The sequence below is a fragment of the Pleurodeles waltl genome, chromosome 10 (genome assembly GCF_031143425.1).
Source record: "Pleurodeles waltl isolate 20211129_DDA chromosome 10, aPleWal1.hap1.20221129, whole genome shotgun sequence".
In the NCBI taxonomy this organism is placed as follows: domain Eukaryota; kingdom Metazoa; phylum Chordata; class Amphibia; order Caudata; family Salamandridae; genus Pleurodeles; species Pleurodeles waltl.
In genome coordinates this window covers 220,031,255-220,046,006 of record NC_090449.1, presented here as the reverse complement: position 1 = coordinate 220,046,006, position 14,752 = coordinate 220,031,255, and the positions used below count along the sequence as shown (strand labels likewise).

General features: G+C 46.0%; 1 protein-coding gene across 1 annotated transcript in view; it reads left to right on the top strand.

The window, feature by feature from the left end:
* The window catches only part of LOC138261344 (multidrug resistance-associated protein 1-like), a 616,610-nt gene that overhangs the window by 426,433 nt on the left and 175,425 nt on the right, over window positions 1-14,752 (top strand). Inside the window, exon 18 of the mRNA XM_069210192.1 lies at window positions 5,962-6,129. Coding sequence (XP_069066293.1) covers window positions 5,962-6,129 — 168 coding nt within the window. The remainder of the gene's footprint in view (window positions 1-5,961; window positions 6,130-14,752) is intronic.

The window sequence follows — 14,752 nt, the reverse complement described above, 5'->3', positions numbered from 1 at the left end:
TTCATTAGGGGAGGTTTCACTCTTTCCTGGATCAATCACTATACAGCCTCTTTGTATCACTCATGAAGCATCATATTTACCAACGTTGTTATTATGTGAGCATCGTTGGCCCCACATACCAAATCATGCATTAGCCTGTTTATTTTTTTGTCAGCTTCTCAGGATTTAGCCATGAGTCTGTTGGGGCCGCAGACCACCAGTGTAGTTACTCAATGTCATGCAAGCTTGTGGTTCTTGTTGTTGATCTTGTGAGACTTTACCTGTATGCCTGCCTTTCCCAGTAATGGCAACATCAGGCAGGTCAGAAGACCTTGCTGTCTGCCCCCCACTCCCTTGTGTCTGTTTTTCATTGCACTGTGCTGGGGTAGCTTCTCCTTTTCCATCTTCCACTTTCCCTCAGAACTGCTTTGCCTCTCCCAGGGTTATATACCAGCCATCTCCCTACTCTGTCAGTGCCTTGGCCCTCCCATGGTCCCACTGTCTAGTCCCATTTTGGTCATTTCTGCAGCCATATTTAGCTAGGTGATGTTACTCCAAAGCTCCTGCCTAAGTGAGTGTGGAGGAGAGTTCCGGTCGTCGGTGGGATAATAATCATGCTCTGTATTTCTGTGTTCAATTTTATTCATTTTATTATTGCTTCTTTTAGTCGGAGTGTTTTAGCTTCAGTATGAATTGCAATTTCGCGAGCGCTTCATTATCAGTGTTATGGATGACATATTTTGCATCATTTTCTTTTCTCTGGAATCATAAGAACACAATGTGAGACACACAAAACAATATTTTGTATTGCGGGCCCCAAGACTCCGAAAACAGTTGAGTGCATAGGTACATACCTACGTCAGGCTTCTGTGCATAAACAATAACATGCCCACTATATAAACATCTTGTAGGACAAAAGGCATTAGAGGGGGATTTCAGCCACAATTTCCATCCATGCTGCTTTTTCTGTAGACTTCAGCCTTTGTGTCTACACAGATCCTGATCTGGGGACTGGCTGCCTGACCTTGTACTAAGGTAAGAAGGGTGGGGTGTGTTTCTCATGAACACTGTACGGACAGATTTGGCTTACATCGCCATGCTCATGCTTAGGGATTACAGATTAGGCTTTTGGGTAGGAATTGTATATTCATGTTATGACAATATGTTGGGGTTGTTTATATTCACATTTCTAATTTTAACAATCCTGATTCTGTTGTTCCTCATTATACTAATCATTGCAGCTCACGCATTTTATCGTAGATTGCAGTCCTTTCAATAAATGTATTGAAAACTGTTCTGCATGTCTTTTCTTGCCTATGTGTGTGTAAGAGACTTGCAGGTGATGAGAAAAAGTAAGACTTGTTTCCACCACCATTTCGCTGAGGGGTTTTCAGAGTCCATGCAAGGCTGCCACAAATCACCTTTACTGGTTGGGTTTTGGTGAGGTACTGCTAGTGAGCCGGGTCGGTTGGGCTGCAAGTTGCCATCTGGTATGGGAGTGACTCAGTACCTACAACTCAGAAATGCTGCCCCCCCAAATCCATCAGTCTTGTTACTTTGCAAGAGTCCTTATGACATGGCACCCACCCCTCGCCCTGAGCTTAATTCTCCAACATAATCAGACCTGGAACCTAAGCCTGGTTGCTTAATGCTGTTTTTGACTGATACTCTGTGCCTATGACTGCCATTTGCTATTTCCAGCTTCCTCACACTTCTCTGCTTTTTGCCCTCCATATACTTCGAGCAACCTCACACCTCACTGAACTCTGCTGACCTTGCCTGCTATTCAGCCCATTCTGATTCAAACCTGCTCTTTGATACTTCCTTATCTTGCCATAGACTCCCGTTATAGTAACAAGACTGCTGGATTTTAGGTGGCAGCACCACCGAGTATGGGCGACTGAGTCTGATCTCCCACCGTGTGACAGCTGTCGGCCTAAGCCCTTTGGCTAGCTAGCAGCACTGCACCAATACCAAAGGCAAGAGTGATTTGTGGCAGCCTATCGCATGACACTCATATTCCTCAGGGAAGATGTGGTGGAATGGATCATATCCCTTTCTCTCAGTTATATGAGTCACAGACATGCAAAGACAAACAGGAGCAGAATCTTGGCTCAATATATCCATATATATATATATATATATATGTATTTTATTGAAGCAACTACGTTCTACATAAAGAAGGCATGAACGGCGATTATGAGGATAATGAAACACAGCGTTATTACAGCAATGACCAGGAAAGTGAAACAGAAGACGAGTCCCACCATATTTTCATAATAGTGTCCCTAATACCCCTACCTACACTCCTAATTTTCTACATGAGAGCAAGTAGCAGTGGTAGCCCTAATCTGCCCTTCTGGTCCCGGAAAGGAATGCCATCCCCCATACTTGCGTTCAGAGGTGAAGAAGAGGTCTGTTAGTCCGTGAGGCGTCCTCCCACGTAGACGAAGAGGAACAGAAAGGTTTCAGCAGAAACTGCTATGATGTGCAGCATGATATGGCAAGCTGGCTGGAATGCCCCCTCTACCCTGGTGTAGGCAGTGGGATGTTTTATAATAACATATCTGTTTAGGGTAGATAATGTACTCTTTGGACCAGCAATACATTGTAAATGTCATGTACAGCCTTGGGTTGAGCACAAGATGAAAACGTTATGCATAGACATGAGTAACAAATGCTGCATGGAAGAGCAACTGATAAAAGAATGACAAACATCTCCACCAAAATGAAGCTTTGCTAAAATAACAAAAGGAATAAAAGCAAAATGTAACTAGGTGAGAGGGCACAGTCCCCAGGCCCAAGGCTAAATACTATGCCAGTGTAAATGCTGCAGTAACCTCACCACAATCTTTTAGATGCCAGGCAGTGAACTACGCAGAGTGCTTCGGGCTTCTACCTTGGGTCCATAGGAAATATGTGGGCCCTTGGTGTCGTTTTTTTCTCGCTAACTTGTGTGCAATGATGGTGCATTTGTCAAAGATGGTACTGTAGATCCGAGGGCAGATTGTGGTGTGTAACTTGTTTCATGTTGGCGGTTGGTTTATTTTACTTTAGTAAGCCATGGCTGACATAGCCTATCCCAGGACTGCTCAGTGATTCCTGTTCCACCCACCCCAGTCACCTGCTGATGCAATTGTAAGCATTAACCTTCCACACTGGCAAAGAAATGGAATCCACAGCTGCAGCCCAGGCATTGCTCTTTGGTGCTACTTGTAGCCAGAAGTACACAGGGTTATAGCAGTGCCAGCTCTAGCTTTGAATAGTGCAAGCTTTAGATGCAATGTACGCAATGGATGCAAGGATGAGAAAGCCACATGTAATGGCTTTAATGGTAGCTCCACAATGTATGGCAACAAACAAGCTGTAGTACCTATTTTGTGGCACAGAATGGTCACCGCAGATATATAGGGCCTTATTACAACTTTGGAGGACGGTGTTAATCCGTCCCAAATGTGACGGATATACCACCTACTGTATTACGAGTTCCATAGGATATAATGGACTTGTAATACGGTAGGTGGTATATCCGTCACATTTGGGACGGATTAACTCCATCCTCCAAAGTTTTAATCAGGCCCAAAGTCTTTACAGTGTCAAACACTGATCAGCTTTATACTCTGTATTGCCCATTGAAATAATGTCGCAAGCAGCTAAACAGTGAATAGGTAAATTTATGTTGAAGCCACACCTTGTCTATGATCTGATGTGCTGAAAACAATAGCACAGTCAAATTTTTACCATTCGTTCTTTTTCTTTTCAACAAAAGATTTAAAAGTAGGTGCACTTTTCATAATTCTCTGGTATTCTCAGATTAAAGGCAGTAGTGGACAGCTATGGTCCTCCACTAATTGCATAGTGGTACTGCAGCCTGATTATAGGAAGGGCATACGTCTGACTTGAAGGACCTCTGTTCACAGCCTGAGCTATGGCAACCTGTCTCAGAATATGATTGTGTCTGACTCCAAGGATCGTGGCTGAAAAAAGATTTTTGGTTGATGCCAGGGACCCCTAGCATTGACCTAAACTGCTGCAGGGGTTTGTGTCTTACTCCAGTGACCTCTAGCAACGGCCTACGTTATTAGAGTTTGCCATTTGTTAAATGTGTAAGGGACTGCATCCTGCCTCAGAAAGGTGTGTTTCTGACTCCTGAAACCTCTAGTAATGACCTAAGGTTCTGCAGCCTGTTTTAGAAAAGGTTTTGTGCCAGACTATAGTGACCTCTAGTAACAACCTAAGGTACTGCACTCTGCTATGGATAGGATAGGTGTCTGGCTCCAGGGACCCCCAGAAACTAGCCTGAGGTACTACACCATGCTTCAGAAAACCTTTGTTTCTGACTCCAGAGGCAGCTAGTAACTACCTAAGGTGCTGCAGCCCTATCCCTTATACCCTAGCATAGGGAAATCTCCACTCTGACTGTGGTGTCTTCTTCTTATGATGTTAAGAGAAACGTTTAAAATGTATTTAACTCAAAACAATGAATACAATTATTTTATGTTAAATATTAATGTCAAATAATTAGATATATTTATGTTAAATGCAGAACAAAATAATGCTGCAGCACTAGTAACTTAATTTTTAATCAAATCTTACATTATTTAAATATATTAAATTAAATAAAACATATTTTTTGCCATTTACTTTTTTTTAAATACACGTACGGTAAAAACATTAAAACCTTTTATTATGCATTTATAATTATAAAAAGTGGTTCGTAGATTTAATTAAAAGTATTTTATTTATTAATGAAATTAATATTACATTAATTTATCATTCGGAAAAAAGTTGTTAAAAAATATTTATAATTAAATAATATGTTGTGTTTTTATATTTTTATATATTTTGATATTATTTATATTTTTAACTAATTTAAATAATTTAATTTAATTTAATATTATTTCCAGTGGGGTTTTATTTCCCATCCCCACCCCCATTATTTTCAGTTGGAGGATGTTGCAATACCAGTGGTTGGCCAGGTGGTGTGCTGTACCTATTCTGAGCTGGAGTAATTTACTACTGTTTTGGGTCCTTTTTTGGTGGTAGTGGCTTTAGAAGTGCAGGTTGGGAATAACAATGTTTTTACTAATATGTGGGTGGGTGCATGCCCCTCTGAAACCCCTACCTAACCTTGACCAAACACATCCCTATTCCTCTTCAAACCCCTTTCAATTATTAGTAAACATGCCCTTTTTTCAAGCCACACCCAGTCTCTCTTACTACTAAGTGGTCAACCTGCATGTGGGAGGATCTCTCCATGGAAAAGATAGGAGAGATGAAGATTTACAGTTGCAGGTTTGTGAATAGCATTGTGTAGTACTTTAGGAGTACTATTGCATAATTACTAAACATACTGCAGGATTCAGTTTGTGAATAAGCCTCATTGTGTGGATATTATGCATGACCAATTTATGGCTCAGCATGCTTGACCTACAAACTTTTCTACTTATACCCACCCATGTCTTATTCCCTCACTTATTTCAAAGGCCTCTTGTGCCTTTAGGAATAAGTCACTCCAAGTGCTTATCTCTTCAGGGGACGTATCACTCTGGAGGTACATTAGATTTATGTACCTCTGCAAGAAAAGGCTGTCATTTTGACAACCTTTTTAGTGCAACAGTGAAGACATATTAAGTGCAGAGGTCAAAGCAATGTGTGGCTCAAATATGGCTCAGCTCTGAGTGCACTGTGTTATAGGCATACCAAAGGAATGCAGTGGAATCTCTTGGAACCCAGTAATACTTCTTTTGCACATCACTTGCTACAGTCACATGACCTTTTCCTTAGGAATGAAATTAATCTTCTTCTCAGGGTTTTAATTGTTATTTCCCATGTGTTTTCTTTGGACTACCCAGCCCATTAATGCTACTGGTGCATACACATCTGCATGTGATGGACTGTTGCTTTAGACAGTATAAACTTCATTTTAAAATAGACTAATGTATGTTTTTTAAGTTACTCATTCAGTGATATCTTTCTCAGGGTGTGAATCTATCTGGAGGACAAAAGCAAAGAATAAGTGTTGCTCGAGCTTTGTATAGAAAGTCTGATGTCTACCTGCTGGATGATCCACTTTCCGCTGTAGATGCACATGTTGGACAGCATTTATTTGAGAAAGTTATTGGACCAAATGGTTTACTCAAGGACAAAGTAAGTTGGACTAGAACCTATATTTAATTAAAATACAGTCTAAAGTTTAAACTATGTGGAAACACGATTGTTTAGCTCCTTATGTGTGTATTTGCATGGTGCTATCTGAAGTTGGGACTCACCATATATTACCAGGAAGGAGATTTGGTCTAGTGTCTAACTTCCTGATCTTGGGTTGTAGAGAGATGAGTCCTAATCCTTGATTAAAGAATCTTGAGATTCTGGACAATTTAATCTCCTTTTGCCTCAAATTGTATATGTGTTCATGCTAACTGTGCCATGTGGTTGAGGATGAAGACTGTTCTATGTGAAAATGCTCTTTACTATTGCCAAGTGTTGTATACAGGGTCACGCATGGTGCTGCTGCCTCTGACTAACATACTGAAAGCTAGGAAGAAGACTGATCCAGGGCAGCGGTTAATAGGTATTTCAATACATTAATTTAAATGTGCAAGGTTAATCCCTTAACACTGTAGACACCATAATGTGCCCTCTTGGCTTATCTGGCTGCATTTTTTTCAGTAGTATAGACCTTCTCAAACTTCTTGTACTACTTAGATGTAACTTCAGCAACCATGTTTTCTTGACCATTAATACTTCAGTGAGTATTTCTTGCCTAACTGAATTAGAGCACTTACCTTCACATTTAACACATTCATGTTTGAAGTTGGCCCACTGAAGAGCCATGTGATATCATCTATTGCTGAGCAAGTGAATAGTAAGATTATTTCTTTACCCACAACTCCCTCAAATGCATTTCTTATGAAGATGATGTCGTACCTTTGCCTTACATTAAAGATCTCTTTTAGACATTCACTCACCATTACCTTTGTCAATGCCTCCATTAAAGCTCTCTCTTGAGACCTTATCTCACCATTACCATTGTCAATGCCTCCCTCACTGAAGGCATTTTCCTTGAAGACCGGCCCAATTTTCCAATGAAATAAACAGTCTGTTTTTTCCCACACCGGGATAGCACCAAGCAGCAGAAACTCTGGCCCTTAGACCAACTGATCATCTTCTCACAATGAGAACTTGAGGTAAGACACAACAGCAACCACAGGTGTGCCGTATTACATCCATGCCCCTTTTTAATCTTGTTGTTTTTATGGCTTTTGTACCTTATCTGCACCTGTCGTTTCCATAACCTCTCATTCCATACCGACTTCTAGTACAAAAGCAAAGTGGGCTATTTTAACTAATAATCTAAAATACTTTCCTTTTAATGTTTACTCTTTCACAAAGCATAAACCTGACAGTTATGACTTAATTATTTCCCATGAGCCTGGCTTATTTAAACATGACTTTTGTTCTACTCCTGATGTTGTGGTAGCTGTCAAAGCTGGATATTCTATAATTCGCCTTGCTCACCTAGAAAGAGTAGGTCTGTATTATTATCTCTGTACACTTGTATAATTATTACTAGAGTTTTATCCCAAAGTATGATGTGTATTACATTTTGCCTGCAAGCTAATGCAGCTTATTTGGAGATTTCATATATAGCCGTCCTGGACAACAAGCTCAGTTTAGTACCTATCTCTCTGACTGTCTTGCACTTTTCATACTAAAGGCCTTATGTTTTCTCAGTCCTAGAAGATTTAAACTTCTATTTAGACAACCTACCCCTGCCCTGATTATATTGCACTTATACAATGTTTACATGTGGTTGGAATTACTCAGACAGTTTATTTTACCCACACATAAGGCTGGGCATATTGTAGACCCCGTCTTTACCTCTTTACATTCTGTGAATTCCGAATCATCTGTAATCCTACCTCAAACAGATCATTTTATTGTACCTTTCTTTCTTCCCATTACTGTCTAAAGTTGTTTTTTATAAAATTCTCCAACGTCTATTACATCATGCCTCTGGTCTAAAATTTTCCATTCCAAAATGTTACAGATTATCACCAACACTCCTTTTGTTCCTGGTGACAATGTTTCATCTGATGCAGTTAATTGTGGTCAGTGGCGCTTATGGGCTCAATATCTACACCCTTTCCTTTAATCTGTCTGCTCCCGTTAGTACACAGCAGAGCTTCACAATATAAAATACATTTGTAAAGTGCTAGAACGAAAACAGTGATGTATGGATTCTCTTGAGGATAAACATGTATATAGAAAAGTACCCCAATTACATCCACATCACTCTGGGAGATTATCTTATGAATAAAATCATTTTGATGGGGAGCTGTGGGCGGGATGTATAAAACAAAATGCAAACCGGTTCACCAATCTTAAGGCAATCATCATTTCCCCTTCTCCATCTAGAGAGTTTTGCATTAAACCTATTTTTTTCAATGAGAACATAATTAACATCAATGAGTTATGAACTGAAATAGACTCCCCTCTCTCTCAGCTAAATGGGTGATTTGGGGTTAGGTGCCATTTGGGTTTTCCACCAGATGGGATTGAAAATGGAGGTAGAACAGAACTCTCAATCACTTCATCATACTGCTGATAAGCGCAACACATAGACAGCTCATCATGCCAGCTAAAGCTAAATACTATATCAACACCATCAGTGTAGCCACCAACACAACCAGAAGTATCTTTCACTAGTTCTCCTCCCTTTCCAACGGACACCAGTTTGTTCCCAATGGTACCTCCAGGTTCCAAAATATTCATATCACCTGTGGAGTACCCTAGGATTCATTGAACATAAAGAGAGAGATGAGAGGTATATGCCACTCCACCTGTCCTCCCAAAATTAGGCAGTACACACAAAAGGTGTGGAGGGAGAAAAATAATTAGTTGTGGGCACACTCATTCAGGTCGTAACCCTAACACCATTACTAGTTTCATGAAGACTATGTTATATTAGTGGATAAATAGGGGATTCCTCCTTTATGGAAGAAACAGTCTCACACACATAATTGTGTCATGTTTCATCATAGAGCACCCCTCCCCACCCTGGTTGGACAGTGCCACCCAGGCAAACTCAACCTCTTGGTTTGTACATACCAGAGGAAGTTCTTAGATAAAGCTTCTCAGATAATAATGCTGGGATCCAGGACAGCAAAAATACCAGTAATTTCACCTTTAATGAGGGTGCCAGCTGGCATGGTTAAAACGTGTGTCGACGGTAAGCACGAGTAAAATGGCTCAGCCGGTCATTAAGACAGCCAACATGTTTCTGCCCTCACTCTGAGTCTGTACTGGGCTGGTGCATTCATCGGGGCTTTGGATCCCTATTTACGTGGTAGTAAACTAGCACCTATCCAGGGCTCCACATTGGGACCTACTCTTTTTAACATTTATATGGTCCCTTTATTGAAATTGGTGAATTCCATTGGCTTTGATATTGTGTCTTATGCAGATGGTACATGGATTATTGTATCAATATCTATTGTTTATCTGGATACTCAAATCAGTTTAGCACCTGCATGTTTACAGTGGCAATCTGGATGCTATATAATTGTCTCAAAGACAAGTCTGACAGCTGGGATACTTCTGTTCAGCAAATCTCTCATTCATGGACGTTATCCTGTTAGCCACATAATTTAGGACTGGTGGCTGTACCTGTCATTTTTACTAGAAATCTAGTCTTTTAAATTGATCATGGTGTATTTTTCTCAACAAGTCACCCAAGTTGCATCAGCGATTTGTTTTTTGTAAGGATGTTGAATAAAATCTTTAGCTATCTCCTACCTTCATGTCACAAAATAGTGATTCAAGCCCTTATCACATCATTTATTGATTAGGGGAATTATCTATATCTTGGTATTTTAACCTCTGTATTGTGCAGGCTGTAAGTGGTGAAAACACAGCAGCACAAGTAGTTTTAAATCTGCCTAGGAATGCTCACATTTCAGCTCATCCCTATTGTAGGAAGGTGATGTACTACTTGGGGTTGATTATAGTCCACCACAAGTAATAAAGTCACTAACCTGTTAGATCCAGATAGGGGTGTCAATAATTTAAACCTGAGCTCAACCCATGGTAACTGTAGGACAGAGCAGCCTCAGTGAAAATGTGTAAACATTTAGAAGTACAAAAACAGATAAAAAGTCAAAAACACAATACAATAAAAATTCCACTCCAATATATAATAATTAGAGTGAAATTATATAAACAAAACACCAAAATTACAAAAATCCAATTAGAGAGGATGTGTTTTCTTAAAGATTCATGCAAAAAAGCACCAAGAAAAAGTAAAGCGCCAATAGAAAGTACTGTTCACATGTGACTGGGACCTACTTGCAGTTTCAAGCCAGCACACCAGAGTGTGTGTTGGATACACCAAACTGGTTCACCCTGATCAAGGATCTTACCTTCTAGATTAGGTGCTAATTTATATCACAGCAGGCAGTCCGCCATTTTGCCACTGGAGTGAAGTAAAATACTCAGTCCCCATAACTGACATACTGCCCGCCAAATGTATCATGGCCGCCAAGCAGGAGGTCATTTATAAAGGTAATGGAAAGAACCATCATCACAGTGGTTCCTGTCAATGCACTTTACTCTTTGCTACTGGACTCATTAGTAGGAGTCAACCCTGTACTAAACAGTAATCTTTTTCTTTCAGAAAGAAAATCCCAAAATCGGATTTTCTTTCTGAAAAGAAAATATAATGGCCCTCATTCTGACCCTGGCGGTCGGTGATAAAGCGGCGGCCAACCCGCCAACAGGCCGGCGGTCCAAAATATGCAATTCTGACCCTGGCGGGAACCACCAACACAGCCCGCCGCATTAACACTCCGCCCGCCACGGCGGAACAAACAAACAGCGCGGCGGTCCCCGCCAACAGCCAGGCGGCAGACAATGTACCGCCCACCCTATCACGACCCACCAATCCGCCACCTTTTCCGGGGCGGGAGCACCGCCGATAAAAACACGGCGGAAACAGACTACGAACGGGAAAACGCTCACCTCCACATACTCCACGCGAGATTCCGGCAGTATGGAACCCGAGTTGCAGGTCATCCCCGCACTCCTATACCTGCTCCTGTACCAGGAGCACGCCCGGCGGCGCGGAAGACATCGGTGAGTACTGCACCTACGACACAGGGGAGGGAAAAGATTACCGGCACACACCCACCCACCCACACCCACTACAACACACACATCAATGCATTCCCACAGATCACTGTCACAACCCACAAACCCCCCCCTCCGAAATAATGCAAAGACCAAAAGAAGAGATCTTAAACGGGCAGATATATTGAAAAATGGACAGCAGTAATCCAAATAAATAAATAAACTATGTACAAAATATATACATCTACTAAATGTAGTCCAACCACTGTCCGTGGACCACAGGGGTCCTGAGCAAAGGGGCAAGGCCCAGTCCCACGACAAGAACTCCACGGAGAGAACACTGCAGGGGCATCAGAAAGAAAAAAGGACAGGCACCTCAGGGGGAAGGGAAGGGGGGGCACCTCAGCCACTTGAGTACACAACGCCAGATCCACGAGGGGACTCCATGACCACTGGGCCATCCTGGGGAGAGCAAAGCCACAGTCCATACAGTGGGTGGCCTGCCCACTGGGCCATCCTGGGGAGAGCAAAGCCACAGTCCAAACAGTCCATACAGTGGGTGGCCTGCCCACTGGGCCATCCTGGGGAGAGCAAAGCCACAGTCCATACAGTCCATACAGTGGGTGGCCTGCCCACTGGGCCATCCTGGGGAGTGCAAAGCCACAGTCCATACAGTCCATACAGTGGGTGGCCTGCCCACTGGGCCATCCTGGGGAGAGCAAAGCCACAGTCCAAACAGTTCATACAGTGGGTGGCCTGCCCACTGGGCCATCCTGGGGAGAGCAAAGCCACAGTCCATACAGTCCATACAGTGGGTGGCCTGCCCACTGGGCCATCCTGGGGAGAGCAAAGCCACAGTCCAAACAGTCCATACAGTGGGTGGCCTGCCCACTGGGCCATCCTGGGGAGAGCAAAGCCACAGTCCATACAGTCCATACAGTGGGTGGCCTGCCCACTGGGCCATCCTGGGGAGAGCAAAGCCACAGTCCAAACAGTCCATACAGTGGGTGGCCTACCCACTGGGCCATCCTGGGGAGAGCAAAGCCACAGTCCATACAGTCCATACAGTGGGTGGCCTGCCCACTGGGCCATCCTGGGGAGTGCAAAGCCACAGTCCAAACAGTCCATAACAGACTCCACTGCCACTGGAGGAGGCATGTTGGCCAGAGGACATCCTGCAGCCCTGCCCGAGACAGATCCTGCCCTGCCACGTCTGCCAAAGGGCCAGCGGTTCCTGCCTGGAAGGGCCCAGTTCAGCGGTTCTTGCCTTGAAGGGCCCAGTTCAGCGGTTCTTGAGACGGCGGTCCCCAGCGGAGCGGTGCTGGAGACGGCGGGGCCCAGTTCAGCGGTTCTTGCCTTGAAGGGCCCAGTTCAGCGGTCCTTGCCTTGAAGGGCCCAGTTCAGCGGTCCTTGCCTTGAAGGGCCCAGTTCAGCGGTTCTTGAGACGGCGGTCCCCAGCGGAGCGGTGCTGGAGACGGCGGGGCCCAGTTCAGCGGTTCTTGCCTTGAAAGGCCCAGTTCAGCGGTTCTTGCCTTGAAGGGCCCAGTTCAGCGGTCCTTGCCTTGAAGGGCCCAGTTCAGCGGTTCTTGAGACGGCGGTCCCCAGCGGAGCGGTGCTGGAGACGGCGGGGCCCAGTTCAGCGGTTCTTGCCTTGAAGGGCCCAGTTCAGCGGTTCTTGCCTTGAAGGGCCCAGTTCAGCGGTCCTTGCCTTGAAGGGCCCAGTTCAGCGGTCCTTGCCTTGAAGGGCCCAGTTCAGCGGTTCTTGAGACGGTAGTCCCCAGCGGAGCGGTGCTGGAGACGGCGGGGCCCAGTTCAGCGGTTCTTGAAACGGCGGTCCCCAGCGGAGCGGTGCTGGAGACGGCGGGGCCCAGTTCAGCGGTTCTTGCCTTGAAGGGCCCAGTTCAGCGGTTCTTGAGACGGCGGTCCCCAGCGGAGCGGTGCTGGAGACGGCGGCCATTCTATGGCCAACTGCTCATTGCCTGGTGGTGCCCTCCTGGGCAGCGGGGATGGTGCTCCTTCAATGCCCACCTGGGCTGTGGGTGGTGGGGCCCTCCTGGCCAGCTGGGCTGGGTCCTCCCTGGGCAGCGGCTATGGGGGTGGTGGGCTCTCCCGGGGCAGCTGTGCCGGTTCCTCCCTGGGCAGCGGCTATGGGGGTTGCGGGCTCCTCCTGGGCAGCTGTGACGGGTCCTCCATGGGCAGCAGGCCTGCTGCCTGACTTCTCCGCCTTGCTGCCCTTGCCCTCCTTAGTCGGGAGTCTGTGGCCCTTTCCTCCCTTTGGAGCTGTGGCTGTTGACGGTGGCTGGCTAGTGTCCTGGGGGGATATAGAACCCGGGCTCCGGCGGCGGCCCTTCCGCCTTCTGCTCCTCTTCCCAGGGGGTGGGCTGGCTGTCCCCTTGCTGCTGGGCGAAGATCCAGACCTGCGGGCTGGTGGGCTCCAATACCCCTGCACCCTTGTCAAGGGGGCTGCAGGGCTGGTGGTGGCTGAGGTGCTCTTCTTACCCCGACGAGAAGGAGGGGGGGCTCAGGGTCAGGAAAGAAGGTAGCAGTAGAGAGATAGATTTTCCTGGGACAATGGATAGTGGTAGGTACAGTGGGTATGGGAGTGGAGGGAGAGGATGTGGTTGTAGGCGAGACAAGTTTGCTGTCTTTGGGTGCAGGTGCAGGAGCGGGAGGCTGTCGTGAGGTGGATGGCTGTTGGGTGGGTGGGTGGCTGCGTTTGTGTGGTGTGGAAGAGGGGGTGACAGACACAGTGGGAGAGGACACAGGGGACGTGTAAATGGCAGTGGGGGTGGTGACTGCACGTGTGCGGACTGTACTGGAGGGTGTGCTGGTGATGGAAACACTGGCTGATGGTGAGGTGAATGAAGGTGTGAGTGTAGACGTCACAGGGAGGGAGGAGGGAGACGAGGAGGTGGGGGTCACAGAGGTGGTAGTGACTGTTGGCATGTCTGCATCGGAATGTTGCTTGTGTGAATGTCTGCGTGATCTGTGGTGCTTATGTTTGGATGAGCTGCTCTTGGGTGTTGAGGTGTGTGCAGGCTGGTCTGATGGTGTGGGTGGGACAGGCAGAGGAACAGGAGACTGGGAGGAGGGAGTTAGTAGAGGGAGGCAGGAGACAGGGACAATGGCTGCCGTCAGAGCTGAGGCCAGAGCCTGGAACGATCGCTGATGGGCAGCCTGACCCGAATGAATGCCCTCCAGGTACGCATTGCTGCGATGAACCTCCCTCTCCACCCCCTGGATGGTATTCAAAAGGGTAGTCTGCCCAACAATGAGCGTTCGGAGGAGGTCAATGACCTCCTCACTGAGGGCAGCGGGGGTAACAGGGGCAGGGCCTGAGGTGCCTGGGGCGAAGGAGATGCCCGGCTTCCTGGCAGAGCGGGCACGGGGCGAACGCTGAGGGGCTGCTGGGAGGGCGGAGATGGTGCGCTGGGTGGCGGCTGTACCTGTAATGGCGGGGGGCACGGATGCTGCCACCCCCGCAAGGGAGCTCCCTTCCGAGGACGTGTCCGTGTCGCTGCAGGGTCCAGTCGTCCCCGTTGTGGAGCTCCCCTCGCCCTCCGTCTCACTGGTCCAGTCAGACTCTGTGGCATGGCCCTCCTGGGCCATGTGAGATGCAGCTCCCTCCTGCCCCGATGCCACT